This window comes from Salmo trutta, chromosome 35, assembly GCF_901001165.1.
Source record: "Salmo trutta chromosome 35, fSalTru1.1, whole genome shotgun sequence".
NCBI lineage: Eukaryota > Metazoa > Chordata > Actinopteri > Salmoniformes > Salmonidae > Salmo > Salmo trutta.
The window spans coordinates 17,206,702-17,223,230 of record NC_042991.1 but is presented as its reverse complement, the minus strand read 5'-3'; the positions used below and the strand labels follow the sequence as shown (position 1 = coordinate 17,223,230).

General features: G+C 42.3%; 2 protein-coding genes across 2 annotated transcripts; both read right to left on the bottom strand.

The window, feature by feature from the left end:
- Positions 1–189: 189 nt before the first annotated feature.
- Positions 190–11,889, bottom strand: ephx1 (epoxide hydrolase 1, microsomal (xenobiotic)). Its single transcript, XM_029733559.1, has 9 exons — positions 11,777–11,889; positions 9,064–9,254; positions 8,765–8,945; positions 8,370–8,588; positions 8,097–8,226; positions 6,157–6,371; positions 5,363–5,471; positions 5,106–5,228; positions 190–1,170 (listed from the first exon to the last, which is right to left on the bottom strand). The coding sequence occupies exons 2-9, from the start codon at positions 9,244–9,246 to the stop codon at positions 963–965; spliced, it is 1,368 nt and encodes a 455-aa protein (XP_029589419.1). The 5' UTR covers positions 9,247–9,254; positions 11,777–11,889; the 3' UTR covers positions 190–962.
- On the bottom strand, positions 11,128–14,095 carry LOC115174738 (signal recognition particle 9 kDa protein). Its single transcript, XM_029733560.1, has 3 exons — positions 13,948–14,095; positions 13,442–13,510; positions 11,128–12,889 (listed from the first exon to the last, which is right to left on the bottom strand). The coding sequence occupies exons 1-3, from the start codon at positions 14,017–14,019 to the stop codon at positions 12,776–12,778; spliced, it is 255 nt and encodes an 84-aa protein (XP_029589420.1). The 5' UTR covers positions 14,020–14,095; the 3' UTR covers positions 11,128–12,775.
- Positions 14,096–16,529: the final 2,434 nt, after the last annotated feature.

Genomic DNA, 16,529 nt, shown 5'->3' with positions numbered 1-16,529 from the left:
CAGGATTCAGAGCTTGGGAAACACCAGGACCTGGCAGCAGCTGGAGGTACCTCTGGCCCCACCATGATGGACAACTAGGAGGATGGTACTGCACCTGGTACCATCATCATACTATTTTTGTCATAAAACCTGGAATATCCCATATATTGTAGGTGTGCCCAAGACATTAGCAGAAAAACAGTACAGTAATTTAATTTAAATGTTTATTAATATGTATAGATCAGGATATTAGTGTCTGAAATACAAAGTGCTATTCATGTAATGCTATAACATTGTAAATAAATTTGAGTAAATAAGAACAGGTATTCAAAGTAAAATACATATCACCTGATATTTTATGCATCATTTGATAACCACTCGGGCCTAGACTATGCCAGTAATCTGAACGAAGAACTGCCTGTGCTCTCCTCTTCAAAATTCAAGAACAACCTAAACAAAATTATCTTCAATTCACTCATCCATTGATCCATTCATAATTTCCTAACTAGAGAGTACATTTTCGACACCACCTCATTGGCAGTAGGCATTGAGAGGCTTTACCAGGGTTGGGGTCAATTCTATTTCAATTCAGGAAGTACACTGAAATTCAAACTCGAATTCCAATTCTCTTCAATGCTTTTCAATGAGTGAAATATGGAATTTGATTTACTTTCTGAATTGACTGAAATTGAAATGGAATTGACCCCAACCCTGGGCTTTACTGTATTATATTAGCCTGGTCACAGACCAGACTGCACTGTTTGTGGTTGTCATGCCAAAACAGCACAAACTGATCTGGGACCTGGCTAGTATTATATGCTCATGGGTGTAAAACAGCCAGCTATAGCAGAGGTCTCTCTCTCTATGGGTTTATCAGTAAGTAACTTCTGGCACATTTCAGTGCTATCACAATACCAGTGCTAGCTGATCTAGCAACTGGTGCTGTTTGGTAAACAAGGAAGGCTGATGTGTGGACTAGAGGATCACTTCTTCCTCTTCTCCTGCATCTTGGTGAAGTTCTGGATGTCCTGGGCCATGAGTTCTGGCTCCTCCATGGCGGCGAAGTGTCCTCCTCGGGCCATGGGCGTGAAGGTCTTCAGCTTGCGGTACTTCTGCTGCACCCACAGCTTGGGGGTGTGCATCAGCTCGTTGGGGAAGCAGGCAAAACCGGTGGGCACGTGCACTGGCATCCTGGGTAAAGAGGAAGCGAAGAAGTGTATTAGTTTACTGAAACATAAAATTGGTTTGAGTCCTTTCTACTTTAACAGCATGACTTATCAGGACAAAGTTTTTTATGTTCTGAATGTGGAGTGCCTCATGCTAGCTACATTTGCATTTACGTCATTTAGCAGACGATCTTATCCAGAGTGACTCCAGAGCGATCCAGAGCGCTCTTATCCAGAGCGACAAATTGGTGCATTCACCTTATGATATCCAGTGGAACAACCACTTTACAATAGTACATCTATATCTTTTTGGGGGGGGGGGGGTAGAAGGATTACTTTATCCTATCCCAGGTATTCCTTAAAGAGGTGGGGTTTCAGGTGTCTCCAGAAGGTGGTGATTGACTCCGCTGTCCTGGCGTCGTGAGGGAGCTTGTTCCACCATTGGGGTGCCAGAGCAGCGAACAGTTTTGACTGGGCTGAGCGGGAACTGTGCTTCCGCAGAGGTAGGGAGGCGAGCAGGCCAGAGGTGGATGAACGCAGTGCCCTTCTTTGGGTGTAGGGACTGATCAGAGCCTGAAGGTACGGAGGTGCCGTTCCCCTCACAGCTCCATAGGCAAGCACCATGGTCTTGTAGCAGATGCGAGCTTCAACTGGAAGCCAGTGGAGTGTGCGGAGGAGCGGGGTGACGTGCGAGAACTTGGGAAGGTTGAACACCAGACGGGCTGCGACGTTCTGGATGAGTTGTAAGGGTTTAACGGCACAGGCAGGGAGCCCCGCCAGCAGCGAGTTACAGTAATACAGACGGGAGATGACAAGTGCCTGGATTAGGACCTGCGCCGCTTCCTGTGTAAGGCAGGGTCGTACTCTGCGAATGTTGTAGAGCATGAACCTACAGGATCGGGTCACCGCCTTGATGTTAGCGGAGAACGACAGGGTGTTGTCCAGGGTCACGCCAAGGCTCTTAGCACTCTGGGAGGAGGACACAATGGAGTTGTCAACCGTGATGGCGAGATCATGGAACGGGCAGTCCTTCCCCGGGAGGAAGAGCAGCTCCGTCTTGCCGAGGTTCAGCTTGAGGTGGTGATCTGTCATCCACACTGATATGTCTGCCAGACATGCAGAGATGCGATTCGCCACCTGGTTATCAGAAGGGGGAAAGGAGAAGATTAATTGTGTGTCGTCTGCGTAGCAATGATAGGAGAGACCATGTGAGGATATGACAGAGCCAAGTGACTTGGTGTATAGCGAGAATAGGAGAGGGCCTAGAACTGAGCCCTGGGGGACACCAGTGGTGAGAGCACGTGGTGTGGAGACGGATTCTCGCCACGCCACCTGGTAGGAGCGACCTGTCAGGTAGGACGCAATCCAAGATTGAGCCGCCCAACTCGGAGAGGATGGAGAGGAGGATCTGATGGTTCACAGTATCAAAGGCAGCAGATAGGTCTAGAAGGATGAGAGCAGAGGAGAGAGAGTTAGCTTTAGCAGTGCGGAGAGCCTCCGTGACACAGAGAAGAGCGGTCTCAGTTGAATGGCCAGTCTTGAAACCTGACTGATTTGGATCAAGAAGGTCATTCTGAGAGAGATAGCAAGAGAACTGGCCAAGGACGGCACGCTCAAGAGTTTTGGAGAGAAAAGGAAGAAGGGATACTGGTCTGTAGTTGTTGACATCGGAGGGATCGAGTGTAGGTTTTTTGAGAAGTGGTGCAACTCTCGCTCTCTTGAAGACGGAAGGGAGGTAGCCAGCGGTCAAGGATGAGTTGATGAGCGAGGTGAGGTAGGGGAGAAGGTCTCTGGAAATGGTCTGGAGAAGAGAGGAGGGGATAGGGTCAAGCGGGCAGGATGTTGGGCGGCCGGTCGTCACAAGTCGCAAGATTTCATCTGGAGAGAGAGGAGAGAAAGAGGTCAAAGCATAGGGTAGGGCAACGTGAGCAGGACCAGCAGTGTCGTTTGACTTAACAAACGAGGATCGAATGTCGTCAACCTTCTTTTCAAAATGGTTGACAAAGTCATCCGCAGAGAGGGAGGAGGGGGTGGAGGGGGAGGAGGATTCGGGAGGGAGGAGAAGGTGGCAAAGAGCTTCCTAGGGTTAGAGGCAGATGCTTGGAATTTAGAGTGGTAGAAAGTGACTTTAGCAGCAGAAACAGAGGAAGAAAATGTAGAGAGGAGGGAGTGAAAAGATGCCAGGTCCGCAGGGAGGCTAGTTTTCCTCCATTTCCGCTCGGCTGCCCGGAGCCCTGTTCTGTGAGCTCGCAATGAGTCGTCAAGCCATGGAGCAGGAGGGGAAGACCGAGCCGGCCGGGAGGATAGGGGACATAGAGGGTCAAAGGATGCAGAAAGGGAGGAGAGGAGGGTTGAGGAAACAGAATCAGGAGATTGGTTGGAGAAGGATTGAGCAGAGGGAAGAGATGATAGGATGGAAGAGGAGAGAGTAGCAGGAGAGAGAGAGCGAAGGTTGCAACGGCGCAATACCATCTGAGTAGGGGCAGAGTGAGTAGTGTTGGAGGAGAGCGAGAGGGAAAAGGATACAAGGTAGTGGTCGGAGACTTGGAGGGGAGTTGCAGTGAGATTAGTAGAAGAACAGCATCTAGTATAGATGAGGTCAAGCGTATTGCCTGCCTTGTGAGTAGGGGGTGACGGTGAGAGGGTGAGGTCAAAAGAGGAGAGGAGTGGAAAGAAGGAGGCAGAGAGAAATGAGTCAAAGGTAGACATAGGGAGGTTAAAGTCACCCAGAACTGTGAGGGGTGAGCCATCCTCAGGAAAGGAACTTATCAAGGCTTGAAGCTCATTGATGAACTCTCCAAGGGAACCTGGAGGGCGATAAATTATAAGGATGTTAAGCTTGAATGGGCTAGTGACTGTGACAGCATGGAATTCAAATGAGGAGATAGACAGATGGGTTAGGGGAGAAAGAGAGAATGTCCACTTGGGAGAGATGAGGATTCCAGTGCCACCACCCCGCTGACCAGATGCTCTCGGGATATGCGAGAACACGTGGTCAGACGAGGAGAGAGCAGTAGGAGTAGCAGTGTTTTCTGTGGTAATCCATGTTTCCGTCAGCGCCAAGAAGTTGAGGGACTGGAGGGTAGCACAGGCTGAGATTAACTCTGCCTTGTTGGCCGCAGACCGGCAGTTCCAGAGGCTGCCGGAGACCTGGAACTCCACGTCGGTCGTGCCTGCTGGGACCACCAGGTTAGAGTGGCAGCGGCCACGCGGTGTGAAGCGTTTGTGTGGCCTGTGCAGAGAGGAGAGAACAGGGATAGGCAGACACATGTCTACAGAAGAGGATATGCTAATGCAAAGGAGATTGGAATGAACACTCAATGACACTCAAATATAACTTTCCAACTTCCACATTAGAAATTATAATTGACAGTGGTTCAATGTTACCAGGAATAGGCTCAAACTTAGTTTATTCATTATGCATTAACTGTTGTCTTCAAGCCGTAATGCTTGTCAGCTGTAGCAGTTGTATGGGCCAAGTAGTCAGCAACTAGGGCCTTGTCTGGGTCATTGAAGCTGGCTTTGGTATTTGTCTCAAAAACTTGTCTTGCTACCTGCCTCGTGATGTTGGGCAGGTTGTATCCAGGTGTTTGTTTGTCTTCTGGCTTGTTTATAACAAAATGACCAGTTTGTTCACGATTCTTGATCAGAAGTCGGAGTGCGTCCTGTTGTGTAACAATACAGCTGAGTAATTTGTAGTCAATGATTCTGCCTTTCCAAAGATGCTCTATCATCGAATCGCGGGAAATACAAACTTCCTCAGCAATCTTTTGTTTTGATTCTTTCTTCATGCACACTCTGGTGAAATGCAAAGAGATGTTATCCTGGTTTTTCATGCAAAATCTGCACACTGTATGTATGTGATGTAATAGCTAGACTATTACATCACATACATACAGTAGATATTACAGCACATGCAGTAGATGTTACATAGCTATTCCATAGCAACAGTCCTCTCACTTTGAGTGTGGCTGGTCAAGACCCTTGCTGAAGTTCTCCTTGTAGAAGCGCATGGAGGAGATGATGCAGCCAGATGTCCAGTAGATCATCACGTTGGTCAGCAGGTCATCCAGACTGAACTTCCTGCAAGGCAAGAGAGGTGCTAAAAAACAGAAGCCATAAACATGGCCATGGTAATTTGACAAAGAAGCCTTTGGATACTAATTAACTATGCTATTTTACACCAAAGGCTGTGGTTCAAGTCTAAGATGTTCTACCTCGTAAGTCCTCCATCATCCAGGTTCCTGAAGTCATGGTCAGTCCAGGTGGAAAACTTCTCCAAGATATAAGCAGCAAGACCCACTGGAGAATCATTCAACCCTCGACCTGCAGGAAGAGAGCAGACGCATATAGAGCAGATATATGTTACAACACAGTTTCTTATTCCTGGTCCTGGTCTATACAGAAGCAGCAATTAAAGCTGTGTGTAGCCCAGAACGCTTCCCCTTCAAAATTGGTTCCCTCTCTTACCCAGTGGTGTAAAGTACTTAAGTAAAAATACTAGAAAGTACTACTTAAGTCGTTTTTGGGGTATTTACTATTTATATTTTTGACAACTTTTACTTTTACTCCTCTACATTCCTAAAGAAAATAATGTACTTTCTACTCCATACATTTTCCCTGACACCCAAAAGAACCCGTTACATTTTGAATGATTAGCAGGACAGGAAAATGGTCTAATTCACACACTTAAAGAGAAAATTCCTAGTCATCCCTACTGCATCTGAAGGACTCACTAAACACAAATGCTTTGTTGTAGTGTGCCCCTGGCTATCAGTAAATTTAAAAAACAAAAAATTATTTATACTTTTACTTTTGATACTGAAGTACATTTTAGCAATTACATATACGTTTGATTCTTAAGTATATTTAAAACCAAATACTTTCTGACTTTTACTCAAGTAGTATTTTACTGGGTGACTTTCATTTTTACTTCAGTCATTTTCTATTAAGGTATCTTGACTTTTACTCAAGTATGAAAATGGGGTACTTTTTCCACCACTGCTCTTACCCACAGTGTCAGGCTTGGTGGCCTGGATGTGCATGTATCCTGACTCCTTGACAGACTCCACCACTAGGTTTTGCACAACGGGGTAGATGCGCTGGATGTCGTGCTCATTGAAGCCAAACATCTTGGGGAAATGGCGGCCCAGCATTATAGACAGAACCATGGGCAGGCCCGGCTTGGAGGGGGGAGCAAAGTTGAGATGCAAGCCTTTGATTATTCTGGGGTGACAAAACCAGAGAGCCGAGATGTAGTACAACACAGAATCTGAGTCAAACTGCGAGACTTTCTGACTTCATATCATTCACAGATGACGTCTGAATTAATAACAGTAGCTAATACAGTGCCTTCAGAAAGTATTCACACCCCAGGACTTTTTCCACATTTTGTTGTGTTACAAAGTGGGATAAAAATTGATTTAATTGTCATTTTTGGTCAACGATCTAAAAATACTGGTCAAAGTGTCAAAGTGGTAGAAAAATTCTAACATTTATTAAAAAATGATGAAAAATAAAACGCCCATATATCTTGATTAGATAAGTATTCATACCCCTGAGACAGCGATTACACCTGTGAGTCTTTTTGGGTAAGTCTCTAAAAGCTTTGCACGCCTGGATTGTACAATATTTGCCCATTATTCTTAAAAGAAATTATAAACCTCTGTCATGTTATTTCTTGATAATTACTAGAAAGCCATTTTCAAGTCTTGCCATAGATTTTCAAGCAGATGTAAGTCAAAACTGTAACTAGGCCACTCAGGAACATTCAATGTCGTCATGGTAAGGAACTCTAATGTAGTTATTGTCCTGCTGAAAGGTGAATCGTCTCCCAGTGTCTGTTGGAAAGCAGACTGAGCCAGGTTTTCCTCTAGGATTTTGCTGGTGCATAACCATATTCCATTTATTTTTATCCTAAAAAACTCCCTAGTCCCTGCCGATGACAAGCATACCCACCCATAACATGATGCTGCCACCACTATGCTTGAAAATATGAAGAGTGGTACTCAGAAATGTGTTGGATTTGCCCCAAACGTAACACCTTGTATTCAGGACAAAAAGTTTATTTCTTTGCCACATTACTTAAGTTCCTTGTTGCAAACAGGATGCATGTTTTGGAATATTGTATTCTGTACCGGCTTCCTTCTTTTCACTCTGTCATTTAGGTTAGTATTGCGGAGTAACTACAATGCTATTTTTCCATCCTCAGTTCTCATATCACAACCATTAAACTCTGTAACTGTTTTAAAATCACCGTTGGCCTCATGTTGAAATCCCTGAGCAGTTTTCATCCTCCCCAGCAACTGAGTTTGGAAGGACGCCTGTATCTTTGTAGTGATCCAAACCCTAATTAATTACTTCACCATGCTCAAAGGGATATGCAGTGTCTATCTTCACCCATCGACCAATAGGTGCCCTTCTTTGCGAGTCACTGAAAAACCTCCCTGATTTTGTGCTTGAATTTGTGCTTGAAATTCACTACTTAATTGAGGGACCTTACAGATAGTTATATGTGTGTGGTACAGAGATGGGTTAGTCATTAAAAATCATGTTAACCACTATTATTGAACACTGAGTCTATGAAACTTAATATGTTATTTGTTAAGCACATTTTTACTCCTGAAATTATTTTTCATAACAAAGAGGTTGAATACTTACCGACAAGACATTTCAGCTTTTTATTTTTCTACAAACAAAATTCCACTTTGACATTATGGGGTATTGTGTGTAGACACAATCTCAATTTAATCCATTTTTAAATTCAGGCTGTAACACAATGAAATGTGGAAAAAGTGAAATGGTGAGAATACTTTCTGAAGGCACTGTAACTCATAAAACATGCCCACACATTCTAAATACCCTAAATGAGGGATCAAACATAATATTGGCTATGTCTCCCATGGCCTAGGCTAAGATCTGGCCATATCTCTGTGTGTTTGTCTGTCTTACTTGGGCTCCAGCTGGGCCATGTTGGTGGTGACGATCCATCCCCAGTCTCCTCCGTGAGCATAGAACTGTTGGAAACCCAGTCTCTTCATCAGCTTGTGGAACACACGGGCCGCACAAACCGAGTCAAAACCTGAAACATAAAAATAATCATTCATTAGGGAAAACGAATACTAAGTCACCTGATATAAAGTTCATCTTGCAGACACTCTTTTTTAGATTCAATGGGCAAGGCATTTGTGACCTTTGACCCCAGCCAGGCTTCTAACCACTTACCTTTCTTATGTGGAGCCTCAGAGAAGCAGTACCCAGGGATGGAGGGACAGACCACCTCAAACACGATGTCGTCTGGGTTGGAGGGTTCAGTCAAAAGGGGTATCATCCTGTAGAACTCGTAGAAAGAGCCTGGCCAGCCGTGCACCATGAGCAAAGGCACAGCAGTCACGCCCTCAGGGAGGTTCTTGGGCCGCACATGGACGTAGTGGACGTCAATGCCTGGTACATGGGTCAGAGGATGCTTGAATGAACCATAAGTAATTTCCTGGACTCATATTATTATTATTTTTTATGCAAAGTTTGACGTTGACTTAAAGTTACATAGTATTTACTGGCAGCCAATAGATCTGCTTGCTCAGTTTCATCTTGTTCTAAATGACAACACACCATCTCACCTTCAATGTTGGTTTTGTAATGTGGGTATTTGTTCAGTTTCTCCACCTGTCTCCTCCAGTCAAAATCATGTCTCCAGTAGGAGACCACATTCTGCAGATACTGGGAGTTGAAACCGTAGGTGAACTGGCTGTCCTCTAGAGAAGGGAAGGATCGGGTCTGGTCTATTCTCCTGTACAGGTCCTGGGGGGAGCAATATGAGGTTCAACTAATCAACAATTAAACACTGTTGCATAAGCCTTAAATCTCTAAGAGCAAGTTCGGCTCTCCTCTAGGCCCATAATCCCTCTCCGCATCTCACCTCCAACTCCTCCTTATCCGTCCGGACTGTGTACGGGCGAATGCTGACATCTTCCTCCCTGTCCGGGGGAGTCCCCTCCCCCCACCAGCCATCCTCACTCTTCAGCTGATGCCTCTTACTCTTCTGCACCAGAAAGTAGATCACTCCTCCCACCACCAGGGCTAACAGAACCTCTGTAAACATGGTGCTTTCTGGGTGAACAGGAGAAACAAATCAGGGATAGCAGACATGTTACAATTAATGCCCTTTATAATGGTCCTTATACAGTCCCAGTCAAAAGTTTGGACACGCCCACACATTCCAGGGTTTTTCTATATTTTTACTATTTTCTACATTGTAGAATAATATTGAAGACATAAAAACTATGAAATAATACATATGGAATCATGTAGTAATCAAAAAAGGGTTTAATGAAACAGGTGTGCCTTGTTCAAAGTTAATTTGTGGAATTTATTTCCTTCTTAAATTCCTTCTTAATGTTTGAGCCAATCAGTTGTGTTGTGACAAGGTAGGGGTGGTGTACAGAGGATAATCCTACGTGGTAAAAGACCAAGTCCATATTATGGCAAGAACAGCTCAAATAAGCAAAGAGAAACGACAGTCCATCATTACTTTAAGACATGAAGGTCAGTCAATCCGAAAAATGTTAAGAACTTTGAAAGTTTCTTCAAGTGCAGCCGCAAAAACCATCAAGCACTATGATGAAACTGGCTCTCATGAGGTCCACCACAGGAAAGGAAGACCCAGAGCTACCTCTGTTGCAGAGGATAAGTTCATTAGAGTTTCCAGCCTCAGAATTTGCAGCCCAAATAAATGCTTCACAGAGTTCAAGTAACACATCATCAACTGTTCCAAGGAGACTGCGTGAATCAGACCTTCATGGTCGAATTGCTGCAATGAAACCATGACTAAAGGACACCAATAAGAAGAAGAAGAGACTTGCTTGGGCCAAGAAACACGAGCAATGGACATTAGACCAGTGGAAATCTGAGATTTTTGGTTCCAACCATTGTGTCTTTGTGAGACGCAGAATAGGTGAACGGATTATCTCCGCATGTGTGGTTCCCACCATGAAACATGGAGGAGGACCTGTGATGGTGTGGGGGTGCATTGCTGGTGACACTGTCAGTGATTTATTTAGAATTCAAGGCACACTTAACAAGCATGGCTACCACAGCATTCTGCAGCGATGTGCATCCCATTTGGTTTGCGCTTAGTGGGACTATCATTTGTTTTCAACAGGACAATGACCCAACACACCTCCAGGCTGTGTAAGGGCTATTTGACCAAGAAGGAGTGTGATGGAGTGCTGCATCAGATGACCTGGCCTCCACAATCACCCGACCTTAACCCAATTAAGATGGTTTTGGATGAGTTGGACCAAAGAGTGAAGGAAAAGCAGCTAACAAGTGCTCAGCATATTTGGGAATTCCTTCAAGACTGTTGGAAAAGCATTCTAGGTGAAGCTGGTTAAGAGAATGCCAAGAGTGTGCAAAGCTGACATCAAGGCAAAAGGTGGCTATTTGAAGAATCTAAAATATAAAATAGATTTTGATTCATTAAACACTTTTTTGGTTACTACATGATTCCATATGTGTTATTTCATAGTTTTGATGTCTTCACAATTATTCTACAATGTAGAAAATAGTAAAACTAAAGAAAAACCCTTGAATGAGTAGGTGTGTCCAAACTTTTGACTGGTACTGTATGTAAATGCTTAGTAGTGAGTGAATTAATAGTTGTTGTTTGTAGGATACATGTGTTGCATGTGGTTTACAGTAGAAAAAGAATCAGCAATACCTGAAATGTATGGTAACAAGCACTACAGATTTACACAGACACACATAAGTCTACTTGACTGGTTTGCAGAAAATGTGAAAAATAGAACAAAGTAGCACTGTTGTTGCACAGAATTCCTTTCTGAAAGGATTAGGTAAAGAATGGAGTGGACAAGGCCCCATAGTCACAATTCATGGTGGCCAAAATGCATGACAAAGCATTTCTGTGGCCGGCCTCTGATACCACAACAACTTTCATCATGAATTTAGAAACATATCAATCCGATTTCTTTGTGAGTATCTCTCTTTATTGATATACTTACAACTGACATAATTTTCTGTCAGGTGAAAAACAAGTTATCCATATTTATCCATACAGCAATTCTGAAAATAAATGTTTCCCTTTGAATCTTGTGATTACAAACTATAAAATGAAAGTACTGAGCCCTGGAATTTCCCTCCATGAGGACAAAACAAGCTTTTTTTTCTGGAACAAGCAGATGGCAACCCGCAAAAACAGGCCTGGCATGACATATCACATCAGTCCTGACATTTCATTTGTTTCTATATTTCAGATAACAGTTATATAAACCTACAATGGATAGGCTACAAAGTTTTAACCTACTTGAAATATAGATCGATGCTGCTTTCTCAAAATTGTTATCAAAACACCCAAAAATGTACAATTATTATTTTATGAAAAATATTCAAGCCTTCCAGTTCTATTGATAGACCTGACCGTTATCTCATCACAACAATCCAAAAATCACAGCTTTCACTTGCATCAACTTGCAACAATGTTTATTATTATTATCCTACATTCCGTAGGTATGAGGAAATATCGATTAATACATTCTCGATAAGAAATATTGACCAACAATACTTTTGGAGCTATTATTTTGGATTGTATTACTTGCTAGAGGAGTTCATCTCACCTGCTGCTGGTTCGTTGTTCCACAAGATGCAATGACAATTCTGCCCTCTGCCAGTTGTGTCGAAATGGAGACCAGTGATTCATGGGAAACGTAGTTCTTGTCTACTGGTTAAAGATGTCCTCTAGTGATTTTTGAACTTTTCCTGTTGAAAAGTGATATCCCAAGTAGAAATCCAGTAAAGTACATGCACTAAAGTTTTTTTATTTTTTGGGCAAAATAGTGTTTATTTAGACACAACAGCAAACTTTGAGTAGTGCATGCAAGGAGTTGGTTTGATAGAAAGTCTCGATGCCATCGGCCTCTCCCCTTGCTTGAGGAACAATAGAGAAGGAACAGATGCTTCTCCAAGCGTGGTACTGACCTGGTTTGAGGAGAAGTTATTTTCAAATCAATGGAGGGTGTCAGAAAAATCAGGCATTCTTGATTATTAATAGGGAACATTTGAAAACATTCAGCAACTGTGTGCTTAGTATGGCAGCTTGAACAAAAGCAATATGGGGAGATATTGAAATGGAACCATACAATGCTTTAAATCAAAATCGTTGAGTTATTGAGAGATGTTGGCTGTTACGGGGGTATATAAACATTTATTGATTAACGCAATTATTTTTAGAGTTGACTAAATTACATTGGAGGCATGTTTCTTCTTTCACTAAAATAGCATGTGCGAATATCAAAAAGGTCATGCTTCATTCATGTTCACTTAAACATGTTCATGAACGTTTCCAGATGTGAAGAAAAAAAAACATACATAAATAGACATGCGTCTCTCCATCTGTTTTTAGTCCATCTTAAAACTGAAAATAAATAAAAGCTCTTTAATAGAGCTTCAGCAAATCCCTCTTTAGAGCAGCGAAGGTTATGCTCTCCATTTTGATTTCCCCTCTCTTCCCTCTCATGATCCAATGTCGTCATTCCAGCTCCGTTCTCTTCCGTTTGTGCTATTGACACCACAGTCTAGACTCAAAGAAGAGTTAATACAACTATGTGTAAGGGTGTTCAGTCCATTTCCACAGCACCACTTTCCTTGGACACCATAAGCCTCATCAGTTTGCCATGCAGTTTCTCTATCTTCTTCACGTCCTGGGCCTGGTCCGTCTTGTATTGTAAACACTGCAATGGAATATGAGAAGGATTTGTGGATTAGGTAGAGGGAAACAGAAGAATAGTTCACAACATGAGGCCAAAATTGGTTGTAAAAAAAAAAAATATCTACATGTCAACAAAGTCTTGCAAGCAACAGATTAGTGTAGCTATGTAGGATATGACAATAGTATCTTCTGACTGGGGGAGTTTTATTAAGAGCCTCGATGCTTGCTCTAAACATGTTTAAAAGGAAGACTGACGCCACAAACGTGTTGTCACTGAAAAATACTGTCAGCTGTAACTGTGTTAAAAGTGTACAGTAAAGTGTGTATTTTGCATTTGTGAAATTATGTTGACGTGATATGAAAGTAGAGAGATTCATGTTTTTAGAACCGTACCACAATTGAGAATCGATTCAGGTTTAGGTGGGAGTACTTGGATGTTTTGGCTCCAGAGCATGTAAGGTCCCTGGACTATGAGTTACATCAGGCTCCCTTGGTCCATTATTGGGCTATGTAGGATAGAAACAGATGTGCAAAATCTGAGCAAAGGGAGCAGACTGTCTTCTCTTGAACTTACCACTGCATCATCGGTGACTTTGATGCAAAGGTTACCATCACAGTGTCTGTATTTGAGAACCACCCTGACCTGTATCAAAAGGAGAGAAAAGAATGCACAAACATAACTGAAAACGCTTAGCCTATTTATTGAAATAGTCAACAGCCATAGCTGCATGCATGCATTACACCATGGTTGATATCTTCATGATGCTCACACATATTTCAAAAGTTGACTAGCATTAGTTAGGCAGTCGTTTTCCTTCCAATTCACATTTGACAGCATATTTAACGTTAACTGTTAGCTAACAGCTGGCTGCATTGCTTTTAAAAACGGCTAACAAACTAGCTAGCTATCCTGCACCTAGACTCCATCCCTCTAACAGCGATAGTTATTATTGGCTATCACATCTATTTGTGCTGTAAAATAACCATTTCTAAATACATTTTGCTCGCTAGCTAGCTAACGTTAGCTATCAAGATTTCAAGCTTGCTCTCAACAGAAAAATGTCGTAGTTAGCTAGCTACCTTCATTGGATCTGTCAAATATAGTTTTTCTGCTGCACGAGCGAACTCTTCCCATGTTTGATAATAAGGCATAATCCGTGTGAATAAGAACTAAAATATACGAGAAAAACTGGTTAAATTGGCCTGTGAGGTTTACAAGCTAACTTCTTAAAAACCACATCAGCGAACCACCAGACAGAAAAGACCGATGTATACAAACGTCTGTGATTGGACGAGTGCTGTGCTGACCAATCACAGAGCACAATACTGTGGCGTTCAAGGTTTGTCGTAATTCTAGTAAAGATTCTACTTAGCTACGAGACATAATACTCCTCCAGAAAGAAACCCACAATCTTTGCGATTCAACCATGGCGGCCTTCACACATCAACCAGTAGGTGGCAGAAAGAAAGGATTTACGGTATGTTTTTTCAAGAGCGCAAGAGAGCTTTCATTAGAAGAAAGTGAACGGAACAGAAATTAATATTAGGTTTCATTCTTCTTGACAAAATTCTTATTCTCAACAGAATAAAACATACAGCATAAGAAATTCGACTAAATATTTCAATATTTATTTCCACTTTTAATTAAGTAATGTCCCGTTTGACAACAACAACAGCCTTCCCTGTCGCTTAGTTGGTAGAGCATGGTGTGTGCAACGTCAGGGTTGTGCGTTCGATTCCCACGGGGGCCCAGTACAAAAACAAAATGCATGAAATGTATGCATTCATTACTGCAAGTCGCTCTGGATAAGAGCGTCTACTAAAATGTAAACAAACCAAAGATATTTGACAAACAAGAGCAGTCCATAGACCTGTATGATTTTAAAAAATGATATAGAACCATATTAATTTTACAACACAACTTCCATTTCCACCTCTGAATTTAGTGAAGAAGACCTGGACATGAATGTACATTTAGTTTTAGCTGGTTTTCATCCTCTTTTTAGGGAACATTGAACAACTGGCATTATGCACTTTACATTTGATACATATTTGAAAGATTCACTCATATTCTATGTATCTGTATCATAATCACCACCCTTGTCACATAGGCTAGTAACATGCTAATATGTCACTAGTGGTCCGTTTTAGTGATGGTGACATCAGTGTAGAGTATTTGTTTCACACAGTGATTTATAGATTAGATTGATGGATGACAGTGAAAAGCTGTCTCCCTGATTTAACCCAGCCACAAGTCACAAGGTCAGGCCACCTGTGGCAGGACATCATGTAGAAATAGGCTCCTCTCTGACCTCTGTCACTGTAACAGCCACATAGGCCTATAATACACCCTTAAAGGCACTGGTATTCTGGGTGTATAGTAGGAGGATTGGATTTGGAGTAATTTTTTTCTCTAGAGTCTAAATTTGGCCACACCCCGGACAAATAACACCCTTTATTTGTTTTATATAATAATTTGTTTATTTATGATTTAACTACATTAATTGTTGCTGCACAGACCAGGTGAACATGAACTTGAATAAGAAATTAAATAGCCCACTGAATCTCAAGGCCAGTATCATAGGTCAATATCATCTTTCATCTCAGTCTCTGAGATGCACTGACTCTCCTCCCTGTTCCAGGAAGGGCAAACAAGAGCTTAATTGTCACGGCTGTCTGAATGATCGGACCAAAATGCAGCGTGTTCATAGTTCCACATATTTATTTATTCCGTGAAACTAAATGCTATACACTAAATACTTGAAACCCAAAAAACAACAAACCATGACGCAGAGAGGAAAACACACTACTCAAAAGATAACCACCCACAAAAACAGGTGGGACAAACATCAACTTAAATATGACCTCCAATTAGAGAAAACGAGGATCAGCTACCTCCAATTGGAGATCAACCCAAACAACACCAACATAGAAATACAAAACTAGAAACTGAACATAGAAATACAAAAACAGACAAACACCCCCTGTCACGTCCTGACCTACTCTACCATAGAAAATAACAACTTACTATGGTCAGGACGTGACAATAATGTATAGTTTTCATGTAGCCTATAATTAGTCCTCAATCTGAAACAAGCATTGGTGGATTTACCATTAGGCAGAAGATGCCATTGCCTCAGGCCACACATCATCAAGGAGCCTTATGAGCTGGGCATAATTATTTTTTTTACAAAATGTATCTGCGTGAGGCCCCCCCCATGCTCCACTCGAGTCATAGTAAATAAATAAATCCCCATCAAAGTCTGTCTGTTTAAGGTAAATATATCTGTTTTTCATGGGTTGCGTCTCAATCCACCACGTCCGCCGATGTCGGCCTTCCGCATCTGCGGTAGAATGTGGCAGAGCTACAGCGGGGTTTGTCAGACCATATGACATCTCTAAAGTGTCAGGAGACTCGTCTGAAGGTAACCCAGTACCGGGCCGAAAAATGAATGGAAGCGATAGGGCATTTCCACGTCAAAGGTATAAAGGGAATTCCACGTAATTCTGCACAATCTTTTCATTTTCCTAAGCTTTCTTCTATCTTTCAGATATAGGACAGACCCTTCAAAACATACTTGCTTTCGATAACAGTTTTGTATTTTTTACCGTTTTTTACATGTGTGAATCTGTTATTCAATGCGTTTCTATGGGCTAATAGC

Excerpts from the sequence above, each read along its gene's own strand:
- ephx1 (XM_029733559.1), bottom strand. The coding sequence starts at position 9,246 with ATGTTTACAGAGGTTCTGTTAGCCCTGGTGGTGGGAGGAGTGATCTAC. Across the intron at positions 5,229-5,362 it reads GATGATGGAGGACTTACGAG|GAAGTTCAGTCTGGATGACC; the intron begins GTAGAACATCTT and ends CTTGCCTTGCAG. Across the intron at positions 1,171-5,105 it reads CTTGACCAGCCACACTCAAA|GATGCCAGTGCACGTGCCCA; the intron begins GTGAGAGGACTG and ends CTCTTTACCCAG.
- LOC115174738 (XM_029733560.1), bottom strand. The coding sequence starts at position 14,019 with ATGCCTTATTATCAAACATGGGAAGAGTTCGCTCGTGCAGCAGAAAAA. Across the intron at positions 13,511-13,947 it reads ATTTGACAGATCCAATGAAG|GTCAGGGTGGTTCTCAAATA; the intron begins GTAGCTAGCTAA and ends CTTTTGATACAG. Across the intron at positions 12,890-13,441 it reads AAGTCACCGATGATGCAGTG|TGTTTACAATACAAGACGGA; the intron begins GTAAGTTCAAGA and ends ATTCCATTGCAG.